Source organism: Gnatocerus cornutus, chromosome 3, assembly GCF_029298725.1.
Source record: "Gnatocerus cornutus isolate USDA-ARS CGAHR chromosome 3, icGnaCorn1.1, whole genome shotgun sequence".
Classification (NCBI taxonomy): Eukaryota; Metazoa; Arthropoda; class Insecta; order Coleoptera; family Tenebrionidae; genus Gnatocerus; species Gnatocerus cornutus.
Genome location: NC_142235.1, coordinates 20,959,418 through 20,983,090, shown reverse-complemented (window position 1 = coordinate 20,983,090; position 23,673 = coordinate 20,959,418). Strand labels below are relative to the sequence as shown.

General features: G+C 41.4%; 5 protein-coding genes across 7 annotated transcripts in view; 2 read left to right on the top strand and 3 right to left on the bottom strand.

Moving 5' to 3' along the window:
- The first annotated feature begins 6 nt into the window (after positions 1 to 6).
- On the top strand, positions 7 to 4,863 carry Sara (Smad anchor for receptor activation). Its single transcript, XM_088032080.1, has 12 exons — positions 7 to 136; positions 181 to 1,030; positions 1,082 to 1,429; positions 1,481 to 2,224; positions 2,271 to 2,595; positions 2,643 to 2,793; positions 3,144 to 3,248; positions 3,294 to 3,453; positions 3,533 to 3,773; positions 3,820 to 3,940; positions 4,264 to 4,425; positions 4,472 to 4,863. Exons 2-12 carry the CDS (start codon positions 181 to 183, stop codon positions 4,628 to 4,630), a joined length of 3,366 nt encoding a protein of 1,121 aa, XP_087888206.1. The 5' UTR covers positions 7 to 136; the 3' UTR covers positions 4,631 to 4,863.
- Positions 4,864 to 6,989: 2,126 nt separating this feature from the next.
- Positions 6,990 to 8,284, bottom strand: LOC148178069 (hatching enzyme 1.2). The gene is made up of 3 exons (XM_088032507.1): positions 7,710 to 8,284; positions 7,287 to 7,662; positions 6,990 to 7,211 (listed from the first exon to the last, which is right to left on the bottom strand). The coding sequence occupies exons 1-3, from the start codon at positions 8,072 to 8,074 to the stop codon at positions 7,026 to 7,028; spliced, it is 927 nt and encodes a 308-aa protein (XP_087888633.1). The 5' UTR covers positions 8,075 to 8,284; the 3' UTR covers positions 6,990 to 7,025.
- A 64-nt stretch (positions 8,285 to 8,348) lies between these two features.
- On the top strand, positions 8,349 to 10,496 carry LOC148178068 (putative fatty acyl-CoA reductase CG5065). The gene is made up of 11 exons (XM_088033444.1): positions 8,349 to 8,398; positions 8,442 to 8,504; positions 8,561 to 8,636; positions 8,706 to 8,771; positions 8,804 to 8,866; positions 8,924 to 8,962; positions 9,009 to 9,230; positions 9,271 to 9,521; positions 9,564 to 9,630; positions 9,663 to 10,111; positions 10,167 to 10,496. The coding sequence occupies exons 1-11, from the start codon at positions 8,349 to 8,351 to the stop codon at positions 10,426 to 10,428; spliced, it is 1,608 nt and encodes a 535-aa protein (XP_087889570.1). The 3' UTR covers positions 10,429 to 10,496.
- A 3,501-nt stretch (positions 10,497 to 13,997) lies between these two features.
- coro (protein coronin) lies at positions 13,998 to 16,814 on the bottom strand. The gene is made up of 5 exons (XM_088032805.1): positions 16,619 to 16,814; positions 16,342 to 16,539; positions 15,687 to 16,137; positions 14,800 to 15,434; positions 13,998 to 14,749 (listed from the first exon to the last, which is right to left on the bottom strand). The coding sequence occupies exons 2-5, from the start codon at positions 16,537 to 16,539 to the stop codon at positions 14,567 to 14,569; spliced, it is 1,467 nt and encodes a 488-aa protein (XP_087888931.1). The 5' UTR covers positions 16,619 to 16,814; the 3' UTR covers positions 13,998 to 14,566.
- Positions 16,815 to 17,297: 483 nt separating this feature from the next.
- Mhcl (Myosin heavy chain-like) overlaps positions 17,298 to 23,673 on the bottom strand; it is a 32,091-nt gene continuing 25,715 nt past the window's right edge. For all 3 annotated transcript variants that reach the window (XM_088033012.1, XM_088033013.1, XM_088033014.1), the window contains 5 exons: positions 20,459 to 20,818; positions 19,420 to 19,698; positions 18,405 to 19,363; positions 17,962 to 18,354; positions 17,298 to 17,907 (listed from right to left, as the gene is read on the bottom strand). In XM_088033012.1, the coding sequence (XP_087889138.1) occupies positions 17,772 to 17,907; positions 17,962 to 18,354; positions 18,405 to 19,363; positions 19,420 to 19,698; positions 20,459 to 20,818 (2,127 nt within the window). In that variant the 3' untranslated portion in view covers positions 17,298 to 17,771. The remainder of the gene's footprint in view (positions 17,908 to 17,961; positions 18,355 to 18,404; positions 19,364 to 19,419; positions 19,699 to 20,458; positions 20,819 to 23,673) is intronic.

Below are 23,673 nucleotides of genomic sequence, written 5' to 3'. Positions count from 1 at the left end.
TCGTCAAAATAAATGACCTGTCAAATTAAGTCAGCTGATAAAAATATTTTTCGGTCAAAAGGGGGCAATTTTTATTTTTTCTTTTTCGTTTCAAATGTTGGGGCGATGATATTTACTGATCAAACTTCAATTAAAGGTAACAACATGTTTGATTAGACTGTCTTTAAGTGCTTTTTGTAGATGGATAAATACACTGTGGACTTGGATCAAGTCTTGAATGATTTCGAGTACAGCGAATTAACGGATCAACAAGGTTTCGAACACTCAAGGGTAAACAGCAAGCAAAATTCGACCTCTCCTTATGTTCACAACAACTTCAAAAATACCAACGTGAAACACTCAATTAATAATGTATTTCATAGTCTGAATGAATATTTGAACTCTGATATCTCACCAAAGTGCGAAATCAAGTCGATTATATCAGAGGCTAGTTACTCAGGGGAGAACTCTGCACAAGTGAATGACAATAACACAACTGAAACACCCCCAATTAGTTCACTTGAGACTAACTCAGCTGGTGAAGAAAACGAAGCTGATGAACCAAAGGAAGAAGAGTTGATTTCAATTGATACAGACCCAGTGGAAGAACTTGATCTTGAACCTCAAACTGTTGAAAATGTAATTGAGCCCCCTAAGATTGAGGAGGAACCATCAGATCAACTCACCTTGGTTGAAACAATTGATGAGTCAATTAAACAAAAGACTGATTTAATAAGTGTGCCCCCTGACGAAGTCCCAGTTGAAATCACCAATGACCTTGAGAGTGAAACAAGTGAAGATGAGAAGACTGAAGAACCTGTGGTTAAAGTTGGCTTTGATAATGATATAGATTTGGATGACTCTGAACTGAACAGATATTTAGCTGAGTTGGAGGTAGAATATGGTAATGAAGAAGCAAAGGAAGACTGTGATGAAAACCAAGAAGTAGCACCTGACGAAAAAGAAGACAATACCTCAAATGTAAGACCCAATAACCTTCCTTTGACTACCCCAGAGGAGGATGTCACTAAACCTGTGATAAATTTAGTCGGTTGGTACCCCTGTCTGTATTTCCCCCATTTCAGTAATTTTGTGATTTCAGGTGAACCTGGATCCACACCATACAACAACGTTTATATCAACAAAGAATTGCCGCAGGAGAAACAGAATAGTGATACAGAATGCTCAACTTCGGCGTCTCCCACTTTTTCTGACATCTCAACGGAAACCAACTCGTCCTGTACACCTTCCACTGATACCGTCAACGATGATAACGTCAACGAAAACGGTGCTGGCGATGTCAATCCCACAGGTAGCAGCACCGCTGAAGCCCCCAAACCTGAGGAAGAACCTGAGATCAACGAAACGAGTGGGGCCAACCCTGAGGTGAACGGTGGCGGCGAGAGCGAGGAGTCCGTGCAAATAGAACAGTCCACCAGCGCGGCTTCCAGTAAGATGGATTTTCTGATTTTTTTGTATTTCATTACTATTTTTTGACCAGATTCCTGGTTGGGTAAGCAGGCCCCCTTGTGGATCCCCGACGCGGAAGCCACCAGCTGCCTCCACTGCGAGATGAAATTCACCGTGATCAAGCGCCGCCACCACTGCCGCGCCTGCGGCTACGTCCTCTGCTCCAAGTGTTGCAACCTCAAGTACCGCTTGGAATACCTAGAAGAGATCGCTCGCGTCTGCAATAAATGTTACGAGATCTTGTCGAAAGAAGGCCCCCATGGTGGGAGCAGCGGGAGTTCGGGGAGCGAATCGAATTCTCCTAGGATGTCTCAACCAAATCCTAACAACCCTCTGGAGTACTGTTCTACAGTTCCACCTCACCAGCAAGTCAGCGCTGGGAACACGAATCCTCCGGCTGTTATGGTACCTGTAGGGGTGCTAAAGAGGAAAGGTTCTAACAAGGCTAGGACTAACAAAAGTGTTATGTTTTGTGATGGGATTAGACCGGGGAGTGATTTGACGAATTTAGATAACGATTTTAGTTATAGTCAGAAGAATAAGAAGGTTGAAGAAGCGGGCAAGATGAATGAGAGGAATTTTCCGCTTATGGATTCGGACACGAGGAGTTTTATTCCAAAAGGGGACGATTTACCGCCTACTGTCACCATGAACAAGGCAGATGCGTCGTACTTGGAGTGTTCAAATGGCCCCAATGTCGTAGAAATGTTGAAGAACGAAACGCTTATTTTTGCTCTTCAAACAAATCTACTTGTACATGTCAAAGTTGTTAATAGTAGGTACCAAATTCATGTTGAGTCTCTTCTGAACTTTGCTTTCAGTGGATTGTTGTATAAACAAAGTGGCTTGGTGCTTCTCCACTGAGGGGCTCATCAATGTGGGTCAGGACGAGATCGTAATTCTCCTGGAACTGTTGGATGATGAGAAATCAGTCCCTAAAGATGTTTTCCACCATATTAACAACATTTATCTGGATGCTGTGAAAGGCACCTCTGTGAAGGAAATGGGGCTGTCGCTACACAACACGACGAATTTTCTGGGGTCTAAGAACCATGCCGGGTTTGTTTATATCCGACCAACATTCCAATGTTTGCAGAATGTTATCAAACCGCAAGAACCGTACCTCATTGGAGTTTTGATCCACAGGTATGTTTTCCTTCTGGTTATTTTGTAGCGTTAATTAATTTTTTCAGATGGGAAACCCCGTGGGCTAAACTCTTTCCTCTCCGTTTAATCCTGCGGTTAGGGGCAGAGTACCGATATTACCCAAGTCCAATAATCTCAAACCGATACCGAGACAGCGTTTTCGTGGAGATCGGACACACCATTATCAACCTATTGGCTGTAAGTTGAGTAATCACCACTACCGTGGTGTGTATACTATTTTTTCTACCACCCCAAATAAAAGTGGCATTTTGCACACCGTTAAATGACACCGAAAGTTGATGATTCCGTACATCTTTTCACGAGAGTAAAAGTCACTAGTGTGATATGATACATGAGGTCATAAAAATGACATTTAGAATAGATAACAAATGAACTATCGTCGAGATTTATGTTTTTTTCCCGATGATGGAAAGATCGTAGGAAAAATAGTGTACATAACTCTTCGGAAAGTGTCTTTCTTGCACTCGTGTAATATCTGCACTCGGCTGGCACTTTCCGCACTTGTTATGTAAATATCTATTTTTTAGGATTTCCGAAACTTTTCTTATACGTTACCGCAAATTCGAGGATTGTCGATTCATATGGAAGATAAAAACACCACAGTAACAATACCTCTGAATCGTTACGATCAAGTAAGAAAATCGCGCCTTAGAAAATCGGTGACTTTTTGGTTTCAGGTGATGAAATCGATGAACAACTCCAGCGATCATATTTTGGCTTTCGCTGGGAATTTTAGTAATTTGGCGGATTCGCATTTGGTGTGTATTCAGGACACTCAGAGCAATGAGAATGCGTACAGTACGCATGCTATCAACATTCACAATAAGCCCAGGAAAGGTAATCGCTTAAGATTGATTGGGGGCTTAAACATTACGAGTCTTAACAGTTCTCTCACCTTCTTTCTTGTCAATTTTAGTCACTGGAGCGAGTTTTATCGTCTTCAACGGCGCTCTCAAGTCCTCCAGTGGTTTAACAGCAAAGTCTTCAATCGTCGAAGATGGTCTAATGATTCAGATTCCTCCAGAGCACATGGTTCAAATCAGGGAGAGTCTAAGAAACATGAAGAATCACACTATACAATGCGGTTGTATAAATGCTGCCTCGGACGAAACGGTTAACATAATTTGGGGGGAGGCAGACGTGAATTTTAATATAAAGTCAGTTTTTTTTGTTGTTGTGCTGGTAATAATGGTACAATTTTAGTGTTTTTTCGCCTATTGATAATAAACCCATGGAAGGCATTCCTTCGATTAGAGTTCATAATGGAAAGGATTACGTCAATGCGACTCGGCTGATTAGATGGACGGAAGTTTTTATTGTACAGGTAAAAGAGGCTTTAAATGCGAATTTGTGTTGGTATCTCTGCCGATTACAGTAAAATATAACTAATTGTTTTCTAAACCATGATAAAAAACTTACCGTTTTACTCCTACCTGTTGGTTAGTTGTTACTAATTTAACCTGAACGTGCACATAATCTAATAAAAGTTGAATTTCTTATGATTAATTCAATCTTAATTTGGTGTAAAATGCACTTGGAGCAAAATTTTAAGCGTTTCCAATTTGGTTTTATTTACTTATCAATGTATGTAGCTGAAATGTACAGGAACAGTCAAAATGAACTTTTTAACCTTTTTTTTCCTTCCAGAATGAGAGCGAAGCGAGCCGCAACCAGGACCCTATAGATATTTCCAAAGTCTCAGAGACTATAGCTAAAGCTACATGTACAGCACTTGTTAAATATTTAGACTTGTTAGTTAGTAATAGTTTTTATAAAATTGGGATACGGGCAAATCTTAACGCTTATTTCGTAAGTACACGTCAAGTATTATCTCTTTGTTTTACCTTTTTTTTAGGTCGCATACAGCGCCGGAAGTAACGGAGTGAAACTACCACCAATTTACATGGAAAGTTTGGACAATGAGTTAGTCCCTGTGTTACACAGAAACGCGACTAACGATTGTGACGAAAACACAATAATACTGGAATTAATATTCCGCATTTTAAACAAATAATTCAAATACGTATACAGGGTGTTGCGAATTTACTATCGACGTATTCCCTGAAGCTGCAGTATTATTTTTGTCTTGTATTGTTTACAAAATTGTCGCCAGGCGACACCTCATCGTGTTCTTCTAGATTCGCGGCACTCTGTATTAATCCGCTTCTAGATTTGATGTAATTGTTAATTTATCTATGAAAAATTTTATTTGTTATTTTAATTAATATTATAATAAAAGGAACACTTAACTATATTTGAGAGTTGTGTTTCGTCGTTTTCTTCCAAAAACTGTTGTTTTCAAATACTAGAGTTTATTACTATCGGTCCAATTATTAAAAAGTAGTTGGCAGCAGCCCCTAGGAATTTTTATTGGAAACAATTGGAAAGGTTAGACCTTGAAGCAATGGTGACATCCGCAGATGCTTTGATTAATTCCTAACTAATGACTTTAAATTCGTTATTGAATTTTTCCCTAATTTTCTCTCTAAATAATTGAAAGCCGGATTTACACCCAAGAATTTTCGAAAATTTACGTAGAGATTTGAAATTTAATCGAAGCCCATAAAATCCCTTAAAACATTTTTTTTATTAATTTGGACTTCAGGAACAAGATTCTATACTCTAAAGTCCGATTCAAAGCGTAATTGTAAGTTTATTTTAAATTAAAATTTGTAATGTAGGTAGGCAACCAATTATACACGTAGTGTGCAATCATTTCCAAACTCAATTTTTCAGTATAAATAAATGCAATAAACTATTTATTTTGTCAGTTTAGATTTTAGAAAAACGAATCTGAACTTTGATTTAAGATTTACAACTTTGTTACTATTTTATTTAATATTATTTATGACTAAAGATAGGACAGATCTGTGACGCATGTCCCAGTTTCTATGCTTCGTTGACGTATTGTTTGACGCGGGAAAATTGAATTTTGAAATTTTTATTTTGCATTTTCTCAGAAAATCTCACAGATAGCGAGGAACGGAGACCAGAAATGGATGTAGAAATGTCAAATTATGCTATGTGCAAAGTTTCGTGTCGATCTAAAAACTTTCGCGTTTTTCGCCAAAAAAAGTTCAAAGGGGTTAATCCATGGATTTTTGGCGATTTCGACAAAAAATAAAATCTCCTTGAAACCGACTTTTTCTATCAATTTGAACCTCAAGAACAAGAATCCGTTAAAGATTTTTCGATCCGACGCTCTGTTAATTTTTTATAATTTTTCAAACTTTTATTTGACTTGAATTTTTTCGGTGAAAATTAAAGCAAAAAAATACTCTTTTTATTAATTTGATCTTCAGGAGTAAGAATCTAAACTCTGATTTAACATTCACGACACAGTTATTGTTTTATTTAATATCTAAAATTATTGTGTCTAAAGATAGGACAGATCTCTAGACGTAACTCATAACTTGACTATTTTGACAGCACACATTTTTTTCGATGAAAATAAAAGCAGAAAAATACTCTACCTATCAATTTGGATTCTAGAAAACGGAATCTGACGTTTGATTTGATATTCAGGCGTCGGTTGTCGTTTAATTTACATTTCTTTAAACATTAGGTCTGAAGTTAGGTCGCGCCTGGTGTTTGCCGTGTGTCCTAGCTTAGTGCACTGGTTGAAATTTTACTCGACGCGGGAAATTAAATTTTTAAATTTTTAATTTGTATTTTCTCGGAAAATTTCACAGATAGCGAGAAACTGAGACCAGAAATGGATGCAGAAATGCTAAATTATGCGTTGTGCAAAGTTTCGTGTTGATCTAAGAATTTTCGTGTTTTTCACCAAAAAAAGTTCAAAGGGGTTAAGTCATGGATTTTTGGCGATTTTGACAAAAATTAAATTCTCTTTGAAACTGACTTTTTTTATCAATTTAGACCTCAGGAACATGAATCTGGTGTCGTTTTTTTGATCCGACGCTCCGTTAATTTTTTATTAATTTTTAAAACTTTTATTTGACATTACGATTTTGGGTCTAAATAAAAGGAGAAAAATACCCTTTTTATCAATTTGGGCCTGAGAAAAACGAATCTGAACTCTGATTTGAGATTCACGCGTCGGTTGATGTTTAATTCATATTTGTTTAGAGATTAGGTGTGAAGTTGGGTCTTCGACATATGTCTTAGCTTAGCAGCACGCACATTTTTTGGAATAATTTCAATTGGCATTTTCTCGGAAAATTTTACAGGTCGCAAGGAACTGATACTAGAAATGGGTTCACGAGAGCCAAATAAAGCTGTGTGAAGAGTTTCGTTTGATCTGAAGACTTTAATGTGTTTGCTCAAAAAAAATCAAAGAGGTTCATGATTATTGTGGACTGATAGAAATGGGACTTTAGTTTTTTCTGGTTTTTGACAAAAATTGTCTGCGAGACAATATAAAAAATTTATTTCCTTGCAGTTTTAGTCTAGTTTACAATTTGGAATAGGAATGATAGCAATCCACCTCCGCCACTGTTGTCGTTTCCTGCTATTGTGAGAGGGTCGTCACCACCAGGAAGTTTGTTGGGGCAGTTGTACATCGCGTTGATTTTGAGAATGTCGCCTCGGCTGAAACCGTCACGTTGGCCCATCTTTAGGTTCTTGCTAGAGTCCTAAAAAAGTATTCTAAATGTGAAGACTGTTCCTTTCCGAATCAAAAACTATAAGAGGCTTAAGCAGAATCTTACCTTTGGTATGATTGTCGGTCTTCCATTGACCGTGAAGGCCGTCGGAGAATAATGCATTACCGACCTGTAGTCGTACTTGACCCCGTACCCATCAGTACTTCCCCGATCGGATTTCTTGAAATTCGCTTCATGTCCAGATTTGATATTTTGCCAAGCAATGCTGACATAGTCGTCTCTTTCCCAGCGGTTTTGCTCATGGACAAATCCAAGCGCATGCATCAGCTCATGCATAGGAGTCCCAACTTTAGTGGTACAATAAGGACTCTGCAAATTTACTTCTTGGCGCCCTTTGATCCTCCCAACACTTGACCAGCAGCCCGAAGGACCGTTAACTATAGCGAGATAGTCGGAATCTGAAGATTTGCGCTCGCGGAATCTGAAAAGTGTTTGTAGTACTTTGCAGTTGGGGTGGTGCATACTCACTTGACGCACGTGTACTTGTGATAAATATCCATAGCTCGCTTGATAATTTCTTTGTCTTTGGGGGTGTAAAAGGGGGAGATTTCGTACGGAACGACCCCATTGTTCCACCTCGTGGCTTTGGAAACAAGTCCGTTTCTTCCAGTTTCTGGAAAGAGGATGTCGCCCTCGGCGTACTCACCCAGTTCTTCTGGATTCACTTCGGAGGTTTCGCTCCATTCTTGGACTTTTTTCCCGGAACTCTCTTTAGGTGAGCCGAAGATTGAAGGGCCCAAATACGATAAATCGATGCTTCTTTCATCAATCTCGTTCTCTTCTAGAGGAAGCGAACAAACGACACCAAACGACACTACCACTAGGATCAACATTTTGTACTTTCAGTGGAAACATTCTTTTTCGTTTATATACGAAGACGAGGAAATGCATCGAGGACGATTTTTGAATAAATTATGATTTTTTGTTGATTTGGATAAGGGCGACGATGGAAAATGAGTGGTTGAGTTGAAATGTGAAGAGCAAATTAGAGGTTTGTGTTTTGGGGATAAGCGATTCGTGGAGTTTTTTTGTTTTTGGTTGAAGTAATCTAATCGGAGAAAATTTGCTCAAAGGAAACGAAGAATTAATTAAATGTTATCGCGGTAAATGAGCGCTTCCTGTATTTTGTTTCGTTTAACATTTTTTTATTGTTTAAAGTCCGTTGCGATTATAAATCCACACTTTACACTTTCTCTAAAGAACGCAGTTTATAAAGAATAAAAAATCGCATCTACTTAAAGCATTCCAGGAAACCAAAAATCTGTATTTTTCTTTGCTCGAAAAAAATATTTTTAAAAATTTTTCAAAATCGAGATAAGACTTGATTCATCTGTAGAAAGACGCGAGAAAAAGTTTAGTTTCCAGAAATCCAAAAATTTAAACGGCCATAACTCGGTTATTTGTTGGCCGATTTTAACGAAACTCAGGTTTTTGAATCCCTCGTGAAATTCTACGTAAAATGAGTGTATCAAACTCCAATTTGCTCAAAAAATAAGCGAGATATCGACCAAGAAAGACACTGATGCGGTTGTAATTTTAATTTTATTTTTTCCGTCTTTCAGAAGAATCAGTACCGCCAAAAAAAGATGTTTAGTGAACAGACAATAAAATTTAATTTATTCACAGTTCGACGAAAATTAATTTAAATTATGACAACCTATCAAGGTTGTTTCTTTTTATAGACAATTAACAATCACTATCAAAGCATCAATCGGCTGAAGGTCAAAATTAGTGGATATTAGATCAAACTGTTCAACTTTCCTTCAGACCAAATTGCGGAAGATGTGCGCCTCCACCGATGCCCCTAACAGAATCCTCGAGTTTTTTTCAGGTAAAACCATCTTCATAACCGGCGGCTCCGGCCTCATTGGCAAACTCCTCATCGAAAAGCTGTTACGAACTTGCACCTGCTCGAAAATTTACGTTCTCTTGCGACAGAAAAAAGGAAAAAATGCCACGCAGCGTCTTCAGGGAATGTTTCGCGGACCGGTAAGAAGTCCAACGGTAATTCCTCAATGTGTTTTTGAAGCTTTTTGAGGGCGTCAAGAAAACGCCCGGTGAAGGCATTTTTGACAAAGTTACGGGAATTCCGGGAGATGTTAGTCTTCAGGAGTTGGGTCTCTCCGCTGAAGACAGGAAGAGATTGGCTGAGGAAACTGAAATTATCTACCATTCAGCCAGTGTTGTCAAGTTTGAAGATCCTTTCAAAAGTACAGTTCTAACGAACGTCAGAGGGACGAAGTTGATGTTGGAAGACGCGTTACAACAACTTCATAAAGAGTAAGAAAAAGATCCATTTTTCTTTCATAACGTGTTGTTTAGCTTCTTAGGAAGCAGTAACAACAACTACAGCTTCACTAAAGCTCTTGGTGAAGCTTTGATCGAAGATGTCTTAGACGAACTACCGGTAATCATCGTGAGACCTTCTGTGGGAACCCCAGTTTGGAAGAACCAATTCAAGGATTCACAGACAGTTTGAACAACATCTCAGGGTTACTAGTCGGTGGAAGCAAAGGAGTCATCAGGACGATGGTTGCTCGTAAAGATATCATCGTCGATTGTTGTCCTGTTGACATCATGGTCAACATCTTGCTTACAAGTGTTTATGACCACTCTTCTTATAGAACTCGAAGAATTTACCACGCTACATTGTCTGAAGATGCGCAACGGTTAGGACTAACAATGCAAGCAGTGGTAGATTTGGGTAAAGAAGTGTTGGTCAATCGAGTAGCTTTCAGCAAAGTCCTCTGGTATCCTAACGGTACTTTAAGACAGTCGAAGATTGCGCACAATTTGGCGTTCTTCTTCTTTCAATTGGTGCCGGCGATTTTTGTGGACATGTTACTTTTTCTTCTAGGAGTTAAACCCTTGTAGGTCGTTTCAACAATTCAAATCCTCTTTTTTTATCATTAATTCTTCTTTTAGCTTAGTGAGAATTCAGAAACGAATTTGGAAATCTTACAGAATGTTTGAGTACTACGCGAACCGGCAATGGACTTTTGATAGAACGAACAGCAACACTGTTCGAAGTCTTTTGAATTCAAGAGAAATAAAAGAGTTACAGTTAACCCCCGATGGGTTTGAATTAGAAGATTATCTGTTCCACTGTGGATTATTTATTCGACGACATATTATGAAAGAGCGCGATGAAGACATTCCAGCTGATGTAAGACGCATGAAAATGTGAGTGTTAAAACTAATTAAATAATATCCGATTTTTGTTTGTTTTAGGTACCGATATTTGGATCTGTTTTGCAAGTTTTTTTTCGCAGTCATCACTTTTTCATTACTTTTGTAAACTGTTGTCTTAACGTTTGTAATTAAAACTCACTTTTTATGTGTAAAGGAGCTGCCAAAAATAAAAAAAGAAGAAAAAGCATAATAAAATTATTATAATTGAAACTACCAGAGTTTAAAAAATAGTCTTCTCCATTAATCCACACCCCCCTCCTCCATTAGGCTACATCCCTTCTCAATTAAGCCACATCCCTCCCCCATTTGACCACACCCCCTTATAGATCAAGCCACACCCCTTCATCATTAAGCCACACCTCTTCTCCATAAAGACACACCCATTTCCCATTTCACCACACCCTTTTCCCATTAAGCTACACCCCTCCTACAACAAGCCACACCCACTTCCCATTTGACCACACCCTTCCTCCATCAAGCCACATCCCTCCTCCATTAAACCACACCCCTCCTCCATTAAGCCACACCCTTCCTCCATTAAGCCACACCCATTTTCCATTTGACCACACTCTCCTCCATCAAGCCACACCATTTTCCATTTGACCACACCCCTCTTCCATCAAGCCACACCCCTCCTCCATTAAACCACACCCCTCCTCCATTAAACCACACCCCCTCCTCCATTAAGCAACACCCATTTTCTATTTGACCACACCCTTCCTCCATCAAGCCACACCCCTCCTCCATCAAGCCACACTCCTCCTCCATTAAGCCACACCCATTTTACATTTGACCACACCCCTCCTCAATCAAGCCACACCCATTTTTTTTATTTGACCACACCCCTCCTCCATCAAGCCACACCCATTTTCTATTTGACCACACCCTTCCTCCATCAAGCCACACCCCTCCTCCATCAAGCCACACCCACTTCCAATTTGACCACACCCCCTCCTCCATTAAGCCACACCCATCTTCTATTTAGCCACACCCCTCCTCCATTAAGCCACACCCATTACCCATTTGACCACACCCCCTCCTCCATTAAGCCACACCCATCTTCTATTTAGCCACACCCCTCCTCCATTAAGCCACACCCATTACCCATTTGACCACACCCCCTCCTCCATTAAGCCACACCCATCTTCTATTTAGCCACACCCCTCCTCCATTAAGCCACACCCATTACCCATTTGACCACACCCACTTCCCCATTTGACCACACCCTCCTCCATAAAGTCACACCCATCTTCTATTAAGCCACACCCTTTTTCTATTAAGCCACACCCCTCCTCCATCAAGCCACACCCTTCCTCCATTAAGCCACACCCACTTCCCATTTGACCACACCCCCTCCTCCATTAAGCCACACCCATCTTCTATTTAGCCACACCCTTCCTCCATTAAGCCACACCCACTTCCCATTTGACCACACCCCCTCCTCCATTAAGCCACACCCATCTTCTATTTAGCCACACCCCTCCTCCATTAAGCCACACCCATTACCCATTTGACCACACCCACTTCCCCATTTGACCACACCCTCCTCCATAAAGTCACACCCATCTTCTATTAAGCCACACCCTTTTTCTATTAAGCCACACCCCTCCTCCATCAAGCCACACCCTTCCTCCATTAAGCCACACCCACTTCCCATTTGACCACACCCCCCTCCTCCATTAGGCCACACCCATTTTCTATTTGACCACACCCCTCCTCCATAAAGTCACACCCACTTCCCCATTTGACCACACCCTCCTCCATTAAGCCACACCCATCTTCAATTTAGCCACACCCCTCCTCCATTAAGCCACACCCATTACCCATTTGACCACACCCCCTCCTCCATTAAGCCACACCCATTTTACATTTGGCCACACCCCTCCTCCATCAAGCCACACCCTTCCTCCATTAAGCCACACCCACTTCCCATTTGACCACACCCCCCTCCTCCATTAAGCCACACCCATTTTCTATTTGACCACACCCCTCCTCCATAAAGTCACACCCACTTCCCCATTTGACCACACCCTCCTCCATTAAGCCACACCCATTACCCATTTGACCACACCCTCCTCCATTAAGCCACACCCACTTCCCATTTGACCACACCCCCTCCTCCATTAAGCCACACCCATTTTCTATTTGACCACACCCCTCCTCCATTAAGCCACACCCATTACCCATTTGACCACACCCCCTCCTCCATTAAGCCACACCCATTTTACATTTGACCACACCCCTCCTCCATTAAGCCACACCCCTCCTCCATAAAGTCACACCCATCTTCTATTAAGCCACACCCATTTTACATTTGACCACACCTTTCCTCCATCAAGCCACACCCTTCCTCCATTAAGCCACACCCACTTCCCATTTGACCACACCCCCCCCTCCTCCATTAAGCCACACCCATTTTCTATTTGACCACACCCCTCCTCCATCAAGCCACACCCATCTTCTATTTAGCCACACCCCCTCCTCCATAAAGTCACACCCACTTCCCCATTTGACCACACCCTCCTCCATTAAGCCACACCCCTCCTCCATTAAGCCACACCCATTACCCATTTGACCACACCCCCTCCTCCATTAAGCCACACCCATTTTACATTTGACCACACCCTCCTCCATTAAGCCAAACCCCTCCTCCATTAAGTCACACCCACTTCCCCATTTGACCACACCCCCTCCTCCATTAAGCCACACCCATTTTCTATTTGACCACGCCCTCCTCCATTAAGCCACACCCATCTTCTATTTAGCCACACCCCTCCTCCATTAAGCCACACCCCTCCTCCATTAAGCCACACCCATTACCCATTTGACCACACCCTCCTCCATTAAGCCACACCCATCTTCTATTAAGCCACACCCTTTTTCTATTAAGCCACACCCCTCCTCCATCAAGCCACACCCTTCCTCCATTAAGCCACACCCACTTCCCATTTGACCACACCCCCTCCTCCATTAAGCCACACCCATTTTCTATTTGACCACACCCCCCTCCTCCATTAAGCCACACCCATTTTTTATTTGACCACACCCCTCCTCCATCAAGCCACACCCATTTTCTATTTGACCACACCCTTCCTCCATCAAGCCACACCCCTCTTCCATTAAACCACACCCACTTCCCATTTGACCACACCCCCCCCCTCCTCCATTAAGCCACACCCTTCCTCCATCTAGCCACCCCCATTTTCCATTAAACCACACCCTCCTCCATAAAACCACACCCACTTCCCATTTGGCCACACCCCCTCCTCCATTTGACCACTCCCCTTTCCCATTAAGCCACGCCCCTTTTCCTTAATTAAGCCACGCCCACTTCCCATTTGACCACACCCCTCCTTCATTAAGCCACACCCACTTCCCATTTGGCCACACCCCCTTTTCCTCAATTAAGGCACACCCACTTCCCATTTGGCCACCCCCTTTCTCCATTAGGCCACACCCCCTCCTCCATTTGACCACACTTTCACTGCTAACAGTTACCGATTAAAATCGCTAGGAGCTGCTGCCAACTTAACTTTTTAGTGAGTGAAAAAAAACAGTCCCGAAGAAAATTTTAAAATGTATTTGTAAAAATACTAATAAAACAATTCTTATTAGTTGTTCTTTGCAAATGCATTACATATTTATACATTTATTTACATTATTCGTTGTTAAACATGGAACACACAAAATTTACATCCGAGATTTGTCGTCAAGGCCATCTCCATCGCTAATTAATAAAATTACACAATTATGTACAATGTTTTTTCTTGAAGATTTCCTTTCCTAATGTTTTATGAAAAATTTGTTATGTACAAAAATCAAGAAAAAGCGAGTCTGTCGTTATTGTCATGTGAAGACGGAAACGTCCTGAACGACACTTGCCCGAACTTTATAAACTATATAGAATATAACTAACGTTTCATGAAAATATTATAATCTTCTATAACTAGGCATTTAACAATCGTAGATAATATGTATTAAAGAGCACTTTGGGGTGATAAAAAATGACATCATAATTAAAAAAAAGATGATAAAATAAATATATTAGACTTAATGTATCAAAAAAGTAGAAGCGAAAATTGCAAACGATTTGAGCACTTGTTTAGAAATGATAAGGCAACAATTTGTGCGTACTAAACCTCGTCGTCTCCTAACGTGTGCCCTGCGTTGAGTCCATCGCCACCAGAGCCATCTTCGTCGGCGTTAGCTTTGCTCAAAGCCACTTCAGCTTCCAACGCTCGAATTCTGTTTTCGTGTTTGACGATCATCGCCTTCAACTTTCTTATTTCGTCGGCGAATTCTTGCAACGTTTTGTCCTAAATCAATAAAATTAGCTTAAGAAACACGACAAATCTAAACCACTCACCGAAACTTGTGTTTGGTTTTGAGTCTTCCCCGATTTCGAGGAGCTTTTGTCTAAAATGTTCCTCTTCGACACCGAAATGGTCGCTTTCGATTCCGGCGGTTTGTACCCATCCTTGAGCGAAATCAACAGAGGCTCCGCGTCCCTCCCTTCGATCCACTCTTCAGCCGACAGCGCCGCACTGTCACCCAAAGTGTCCGGGTAGAGATCCTCTTGGAAGAGTTCAGATTTTCTCGGTACGGTCATCGTTATCACTTGGCACAGTCCGGAGTTGTTTAGCCTATAAAACCTCGAGATTTCGCACGAGGTCACGTCGCATCCTCTCTTCGGCATCATTCCTATGCCTCGTTGAGGGTCGGGCGTTTGAAAAGTGTTGATGTAATGGACGAACGGCGGCTCGGCGGTGATTTCGAAATAGCGAATGACAGAATCGCCTTTGCCGCATAAATAAACTAAATTCGTGTCGGGGTCGTACAGGGGGAACATGACGCCGTTCGAAGTGTCCAATTCCACCATGACGATGGGCTCGTTGAGGGCGTCGGGGGTTCGAAGGCTGTATTGGCGTTCCGACATTTTCGAAAAGCCCGTCGTGAAGACCAGGCCGTGTCGAAGGAAGATTGCGCGTGTCGCTTTTGAACCTGAAAATTTCACAAAATGAAGAAGGATTTTGTGTTGAAGCTTCATTTTATCGTTCGTAACAAATTGGCTAAAGTTATTATTATTATTATTTTCATAAGAAGTAATTTTGCCATTGGAATCACCAGTAACAAGATATTTGCAAATATTAGTTTTCTTTGACATTTACTAGCGCGTAACTTTTTAGCAATTGGAACTTTTGACATTTTGTTTGGAACAATGAGCGATTTTGCCTGGACTACGGAAGTTTGTACCTTCATGGCAAACCGCATCAGATTCCACCTCCCCCGTCCTGGGATTAATCATCCTAATTTTCTTATCTTTGCAGGTGGTCAATAACTGTGAGCCATCCCAGTTGAAACAGGCACTGTAAACGATATCAGGATGGCAGTCGATTTTGACGAGCGCTTCGCCGGTGCCGACGTTCCAAATGACCACTTGGTTGTCGCTCCCCGCCGTCAATAACACATTTAGAGCGGTGGGGTGCCAGAGAACTAGACCTACACGTCTTTGGTGGTAGAGTAGATCGACGATCGGTTCCGTCAAGGTTTTGATAAGGCCTCCATCTGGTATATGCCATACTTTGACAACGCAGTCTTCTGATCCGCTGGCGATAACGTTGTCGTTGTGGGGGCACCAAGCAATGTCCAAAACTGGCCCTTTATGACCCCCCACGAGAGGATGATCGGCGGCCAAACGACCCACCTAAAAAACAAAGACGGATTGGGACAAGCCGAGATATTGCAACACTTGGCAGACTCTCAAAAACTGAATATAGACGCGTTTGGCTCGAAAATAACCGCGTTCTATTAATAGGAGAGTGCATTTTTGAACCTGAATGATTCATAAGGTGCTTAAATTCGTTAAATTCAACTTTCTAAGCATAATAAATTATTTATGAAGATGTACCTTGTTATGAGGTAGAACGATGAAAGCCCCCCCGCCGGCGCTTTCCACGATGATGGCCAGAAATTTGGGGTTGACTGCACAAAATGTGGCGTCCCACGAACTCTTGCTCACCCTTATATTATCATAACATTGCTCTCTTTTAAGGGCTTGTCCGTAAACGTGACGAAACTTGGAACTACGAACTACACGGAAAGACATCTGAAATTTTTAGATAAACGGTTATCAGAAACCAAACATAACCTAAAAACGTCATGTTTAAGAGGCAACACGTACTCACCTTGGCTTCACTTTATTGCTATCGTCGTTGAAAACTATTTACATTTATTAGTGCATTAATTCGAGGTATTTTGTTGCTTATCTAGATGCACCACATATCTAGTTCACGAAATAAGACGGAAATCCCTTATTTGGTTATGCGAAAATTTTGAAACGTCAAAATGCGATGCCGCGACATCTAGCGGAGAACTGTCACACGTCACTGATTTTATCAAATTTCACTCGAGATAACAAATAAATGATTAATTCTATCACAATTAACGCATTCCAGAGTCTAGATATGATCCGGATAAACCAAAATTGATATAAATTACCCGTTATTTCAGTAAAAAAATTAATTAAAATTTAGAGTATTTGGTTTCTTTAGGTTGGTTACAACAATTGCGCCAATTTGAAATTCAAATTTGAACTATACGCTCTAGATTGCGTATGTAATTAAAATCTTTCAAAATCAAACGTAAAAATTAGCGAAATCAGAGGCGGATTTAGGGGATTTAGGATGGGACCGGCAAAACTCAGTTTTTGCGTCTCAAATATCAAGTTTTCATTCAAATTGAGTGGCGCGTTAAAAATCGTGCACCTCAGCCGGCGAACTGTAACTCACAGCCTTGAATTTCAGATCGGCCGAAAAACTTCTTTTTACGGCCTTGGTTCGGAAATGTAGAATAAAAATCCAAAAAAATATTGTAAACAATATATTTCCACAACATTGAAATTATAATACAGAATATGGTAAATTCTCTAGGTACAGTGACTTATAAAATTTAAAACCTAACATTTACGTTCCAATCGCTATAATACATTGACTGATTACTATAAACATATTGTGAAGCGTATATACAAAGAACATGTCTATAAAGAATATATCAACAGCATGTTGAGTAAAACTCGTTTATCCACAAATAATTACAACTCAAAAGCTGAATGAAAACAAGTGAAAATGAACCTGGCCCCTTTGAGGAGTTTGATTGCGTCAACATTTTGATTACACTTGCGTCGCTAAGTACCGTCTTATAAAAACTTGTCAAAATCATCTCAGTCTTATCACAATAAAATAAATCTGATCGTCATAAATACTAAACGTAATCAGAAGCGTCTTCTTCCTCTTGTCTGCAGAAGGTCATTGACAGACTCCTGCAGACGTTCGCCGCCACTCAGGCATACGAAGAGTCTTTTCCCAGAGTACTCAGTGTGCTCGAACGACTCGTGCTCTTCAAATCGCTCGTCAACGATCTGTTGTTCGCCAGAAAAGTATTCACCGATTCGTCGGAACTGTAAGTATCTTGCTCGCTGAAAGAAATCAACTCAATTTTCGCCGCTCTTTTAATCTAACGTTTATTTTACCTGTCTGAAATGTCAGAGGTGCTGTTCTCCAACTCCCCTTGAATGGCAGCTTGTAAATCTTCGATTCGTTTGAGCGCCAACTTCAAGTCTGTCCGAGCCGTCGAAGTTTCAGCCTCGAGAGCTTCGTAGCGCTTTTCTAGTTCTTTCTTCTTCTGAATCACTTCCGATTCCTTCACCAAACTGTTGTTGAGCTCCTCTTTAACTTCGCGCAAGTTTCGCTGCAATTTTCTCACTTGGTCTTGGCTTTGCTGATCCCGCACCCGCGCCGTCGCCAACTCTGATTGGAGTTTATCGACCGCTTCTTTCAGTCGCGTTATTTGTACCTCCAGGCGACCTTTGGTTGTCTGTTCTAGTTCCAATTTCGACTCTAATTCTTTCACTTTGAGTTCGGTCCTGGAAAACAGCGAAATTCAATTGTTATAAAATAAGTGAATTCAACTCACCTCTTCACTAGTAAATTCGACGATGCGTCTCCCATGCTTTCAACAGACTCCAACTTGGTGGTCAATTCTGCCAACTGCTCCTTCAGATGGTTGCGTTCCACCTCTAGCTCCGCCACCAACGACACTTGTTCTTGCAACGCGATTTGATCCAGCGACATCTGTTGCACCGCCGCTTTGTACTTCTTAAGTACTTCGGCCAACTCTTCCTCGTTTTCTTCCAGTTGGTTCTGAAGATCGCTCTTCTCTCGCGATAAAACGGTGACTTTCTGTTCGGCGTCGTGTTTCAACCGGTTTGCTTCTTCCAGAGACGCTTGCGTCTCCGACAAGTCCGCCTCCAGGCTTTGTTTCGTCTTCACAGCCACCGCTCTTGCACATTCTAGATCCTCCAGTTGATTCCTCAACTGTCTAATCATGGTTTTGCCGGGATTGTCCGCTTTTTGTCGCTCCAGTTGAGTCTGAGTGTCCCTCAGGAGCACCTTGGTTCTCTTTAAATCCCTCTTCAGCCTGTGTAGGAGGGCTTCATCCCCGGCTCTGTCGTTCCTCTCTAATTCCGCCGCCGCCGCTAATCTTCGTTCCAATTCGTGTTTCTCTCTTAGGAGCAAAGTTCGTTCTTCGTGCTCGTTTTCGAGTTGCGCCTCCAAAGCTTTGACCTTTTTCTGGGCGTTGCAACGAACCTCTTCTAATTCTTCGTCGCGCATTTGAGCGTCCTTCTTTGATTCTTTCCGCATCGACTCTAGAGACATCTCGAGACGTAGTTTTGCTTGTTCTAGTAGCTGGACTTGACCGGCGAGTTCGTCCAGTTCTTCCTCTTGGTCTTGGAGACGACGCTCGCAATCGATCTTCTGACGGCGAAGGAGAGTCACTTCTTCTTCGGTTTTGCCGCCGCAAGTGATCTCGTCCAATTCGCGTTGGAGGGAGTTGACTTTTTCCTCCTTAAGGTCGAGTTCCAGACGGGTGTCCTGAAGAATAAAAAGTGTTGAAAACAAATTTAACAATGAGTAGGGGGTAAACTTACGGCCAAACTGCTTTCAACGGCGTATTTCTCCGCGACGATCATTTCTTTTTCACGTCCGAGTCTGTCCTTCGCCTGTTTCTCCTTTTTGAGCTCATCTTGTAACAGTTGCGTCTCGGAATCGAACTTCCGCTGTTTCTTCTCAAGTAAGTTGTTGCGTGCGCTCTGCTCCTCCAGCAACAATCGTAAATCGTTCATTTCTCCCGTTAATTTCTGTACTTTTCGTTTCCACTGGCCGACGACTTGTCTTTGTTCCTCAACTTCTTCGTACGCGTCCGTCAACTAAAACAAACAAAACAATGAATTTTTATCTCGTCACAAGTTATCATTTGTTTGTACAAGGTGTTTATAAAAGAATACTGTTACGCAACGAAGATCCAGCCACTGTCGTCTAAAAATGGAGATCATGGCTATTCAAGACTTAATTTTACCGATTCTACACATAGAGCAAAATAGCAGTAACACTGATGTGGCACCTCACTCAGTTGGACTCAAAATCAATTTTTTTTTTGCGGGTTGGATCTTTGTTGCATAACACCATTCAAATGTTTCAAGCATCAAGGGTGGCTACGAAATCTCAAATAAATTTGCCGCTCGTTACAAATGGGGGTTCAGATTTTTCAACTGACGTTTGTAGTTAACCCCAATCATTGAACAAAGTTAGTTTTGGAAACAAACTTAATTTAATTAATTACTGAATTTTAATCGAATTCGGTCGATATCCCGTTTATTTGGGGAGCAAATTTAAATTATTTGTACTCATTTTATGCAGAATTTCACGCAAGATCCAAAACTGCTAGAGTTTTTCACATCCATCAATGAATAACCGAATTAGTAGCATTTAAAGTTGTGTATAGTGAACTTTTAGCTCCGAATCTTAATCCTAATCTTTAAAATCTAATTCGGTCAATATAACAAACATAGTTATATTCACTATGAAAACAAAGCGGCAAAATAGTGCATGACAGAAATTCCAAAGCCCCCTTGATGCTAGAAACCTTTACATTACATAACTTGTGTTTTACAAACAGCTCGTCTTTACCTTCTTTTCTAGTTGCTTTTTCAACCCGACCAACTGCTCTAAATCATCCTCGTGCTGTTGCTGTAACCGCCTCTTTGTAAACTCCAGCTCTCGAACGGCTCTCTCGTACCGTTGCTTGTAAACCCCGCCGTCAACGTCTCCGTCCTCGTCCTCTTCGGAAATCCCATTGAGATCCGATCGGGCATATAAAAGCTCCATTTCGAGCCGTTCCGAAGACTGTTGCAACTCTTTGTTTTTGTGTTGGATCTCGGACATTTCCCGTTCCAGACGGATGCGCTCCGACGTTTCGGCATCCAGACGCTCGGTGGCCAACGTCGACGTCGAGTGTTCTTCGGCCAAGTCGGCCGTCATCTCGCTCAGCTGGAAAAATAGGCAGAATTTCGGTGATTTGTATCGTCGACTTTTGGCGTATTTTTAACCGAGCGCGCGGCGGATTTTCGGCGCGTTTATTTATATTCTATTTATTTTCGCCGGATAATGTGTTTGTTTTCGACGATTTTTTTCCGTAAACGAGGAAAACTATCATTGCAAGGCATCAATCAGTCGCGCAAAGCCAACTTAAATCAATAAATTTGCGGATTTACACACACCGGTAATCAAGTAGGTTCATTTTTAGTACAGTCTTGAAAAACAGACATTATTAGACAAATAAAAGACATTCTTACTTTGTAAAACGACATTTGGGACACTTTTCCACCGCGAAAGTCTAAAAGGAACTGACCAACTGTTTTTTTTTAAGTTTACTTAAGATTGTTAAAGCTGATTTGGCAAGGATTTAATTGTATTGTGTGCTTAGGATGGCCACCTAGATTTATTGGTGATAAATAGAATGGGATTAATTCCGGCCAGAAACTTGAAAGTAAAAAAATCCTGCCAACTTAGATAAATAGAAGATAAATAAAGCGAACTTTTCCGGACGGATTTTTTTGACAACCGACACAAGAAATTAGAAAAATCGTAATATACAGGTGGCCCAGAGAAAAAAGGCATTCTGAACCAAAATTTCGAAACAAAAATTTTTTAGCACAAAAAATTATCGAGTTAGGACGAAAAAACGGTAGCCAATCCCGAAGCTGACCCGAATTTGACAATGGGTAACCATGGACACAGACTATCATTCATTCATTGGTCAGATAAACATTATACTCTCGTAGCCTAGGAAATCGGGGGTGGCCTTTTACTCCACCTCTAAAATAAGCGTTCGGAATTGGTTGTTAATTTTTTGTCCTTTCTCGATTACTACTGGATGTTTATAAATGTTTCTAGCATCAAAGAGTGCTATAAAATGTCAAAGCAATTTGCTGCTCATTACAAATATGGGTTTAGATTTTTCAACTGACATTTGAAATTGAGTGAAGTTAAACATAGTTATATTCACTATGAAAACTAAGCGGCAAAATAGTAGTGCATAACAGGAATTCCACAGCCACCCTCGATGCTAGAAACATTAATAAACACCTTGTATTAAACGTAATCAATTTTCGTTTTAAAATTTAACATGAATTTTGGAACGGCCTGTATATCAAATATATAGTATATCAAAAAACATTAAAAATAGCTGAAACCTTGCGACATCCACTTTCGTTTCCTCAATTTAGTTCGCCTTTATCTAATGATTGACGTACATTGAAATTACCAGTTAATGCACTATTGGCGGTGGGCCAACCAAACCGGTTATCATTGAAAATGTACAATTTTACAAAAAGATTTTCATCTAGTCGTCTATAATTTTCCGTACAAATTAAAAAAATGCAACTTTACAATTAGAAGGTGTTTAAAAATGTTTCTAGCATCAAGATTGGCTATGAAATGTCAAAAAAATTTGTCGCTCATTACAAATGTGCGTTTAGGTTTTTGAACTGACATTTGCAGTTAACCTCAATCATAGTGCAAATTCATATTCATGCTAAACATTTATAAACACCCTCTGTAATGATTGGACATTGGTTACATAACCTCACAATAATTTTCAAAAATCATTAGGTGGACACTGATCTAGGCCAACTGGATCGCTGAAGAGACAAAAGAGACTCAACTTCTGCTTAATTTTTGGGTTTGTTGTTTAAATTCGTTCCATATTGTCGATTTTGACGTTTGACCAGTGTCAAATCCAAAGTGACAGAACTAGTTCAAACACGGTATAATGAGAGCGGCACAAAACGATTGATAAAGAAAATACGTTTATTTAAAGAAAAAACGTTTCCCGGATTGCACCCCGATAACCAGCCACTTCCCTTCCGGTTTCCATCCAGGAAATAACCGTTCGATTTTCCTGCAATCAGTGACATAATATGTCATTTCCTTACAATACCTCGTCTGCTTCTGCTTCGGTGCAGTCATCGAGGGAATAATCCCTCGCAATCGACGACCTACTGCAACTGCTCGACCGACTGTACAACTGGAAGCCCTTGATCAAAATATTCGTAGCACTCCGCGACCTACCCGCCCTTCTACCATCATACCCGCCGCCACCGTCGTCTTTGTGCCCCAACCGCTTCCACTCGTCCATCACATGATCGGTTTTTCTTAAGAAATTCGCGATCTTACTACTCAACACGTTCGACGCCGTCTTCGCTTCTTGATGCGCCGGAATCGCCGTCAACTTCTGCCTCATCTTCCCTTTGCAGCCCAAGACGAAACTCAAATTGGCGTCGAACACCACCGGCGAATCTTCTTTGCCGTAGAGTTCATCGACGCCCGAAGTGACTCCGACTTGAGGGAACACTCTTCTCGGCACACTACCAGACCTGGAGGAATAAGGGGATGGCGATCGCGACACCACCGTCAAATTCCTCAATGGTCGAGTATGGAACGTGTGGGCCGAAGGCGAATCCACGAAACCTCGACGGATGGGGGTGAAGCGGCGCGAAGGCGATGGAGGCGGCAAACCTGATAAACTCGAGGAAGAGCTGAGAGGAAAGGAAACGTCGCTGCCGCAACTGGAGGAGCGGAAAAAGGACGAAGCGGAAAAGTTTGACGGCGTGAGCGGCATGCTTGGAGCGTGTGGACGCGGCGAGGAGCGGATCGCGCTACTGGCAAACTGTCGTAATTGTGATTTTAAAATAACGACATGGAACGAACAACCGATGGCCGGCGGCTCAAGTTAAGGTGGTTAAAATTAGAACGATTCATTCTTTATACATCGTTGGTAAATCGAAGACTGTACGTGGTGGAGGCGAAAAACGGATTTGCGGACAGTTCGTCCACGGCAATTG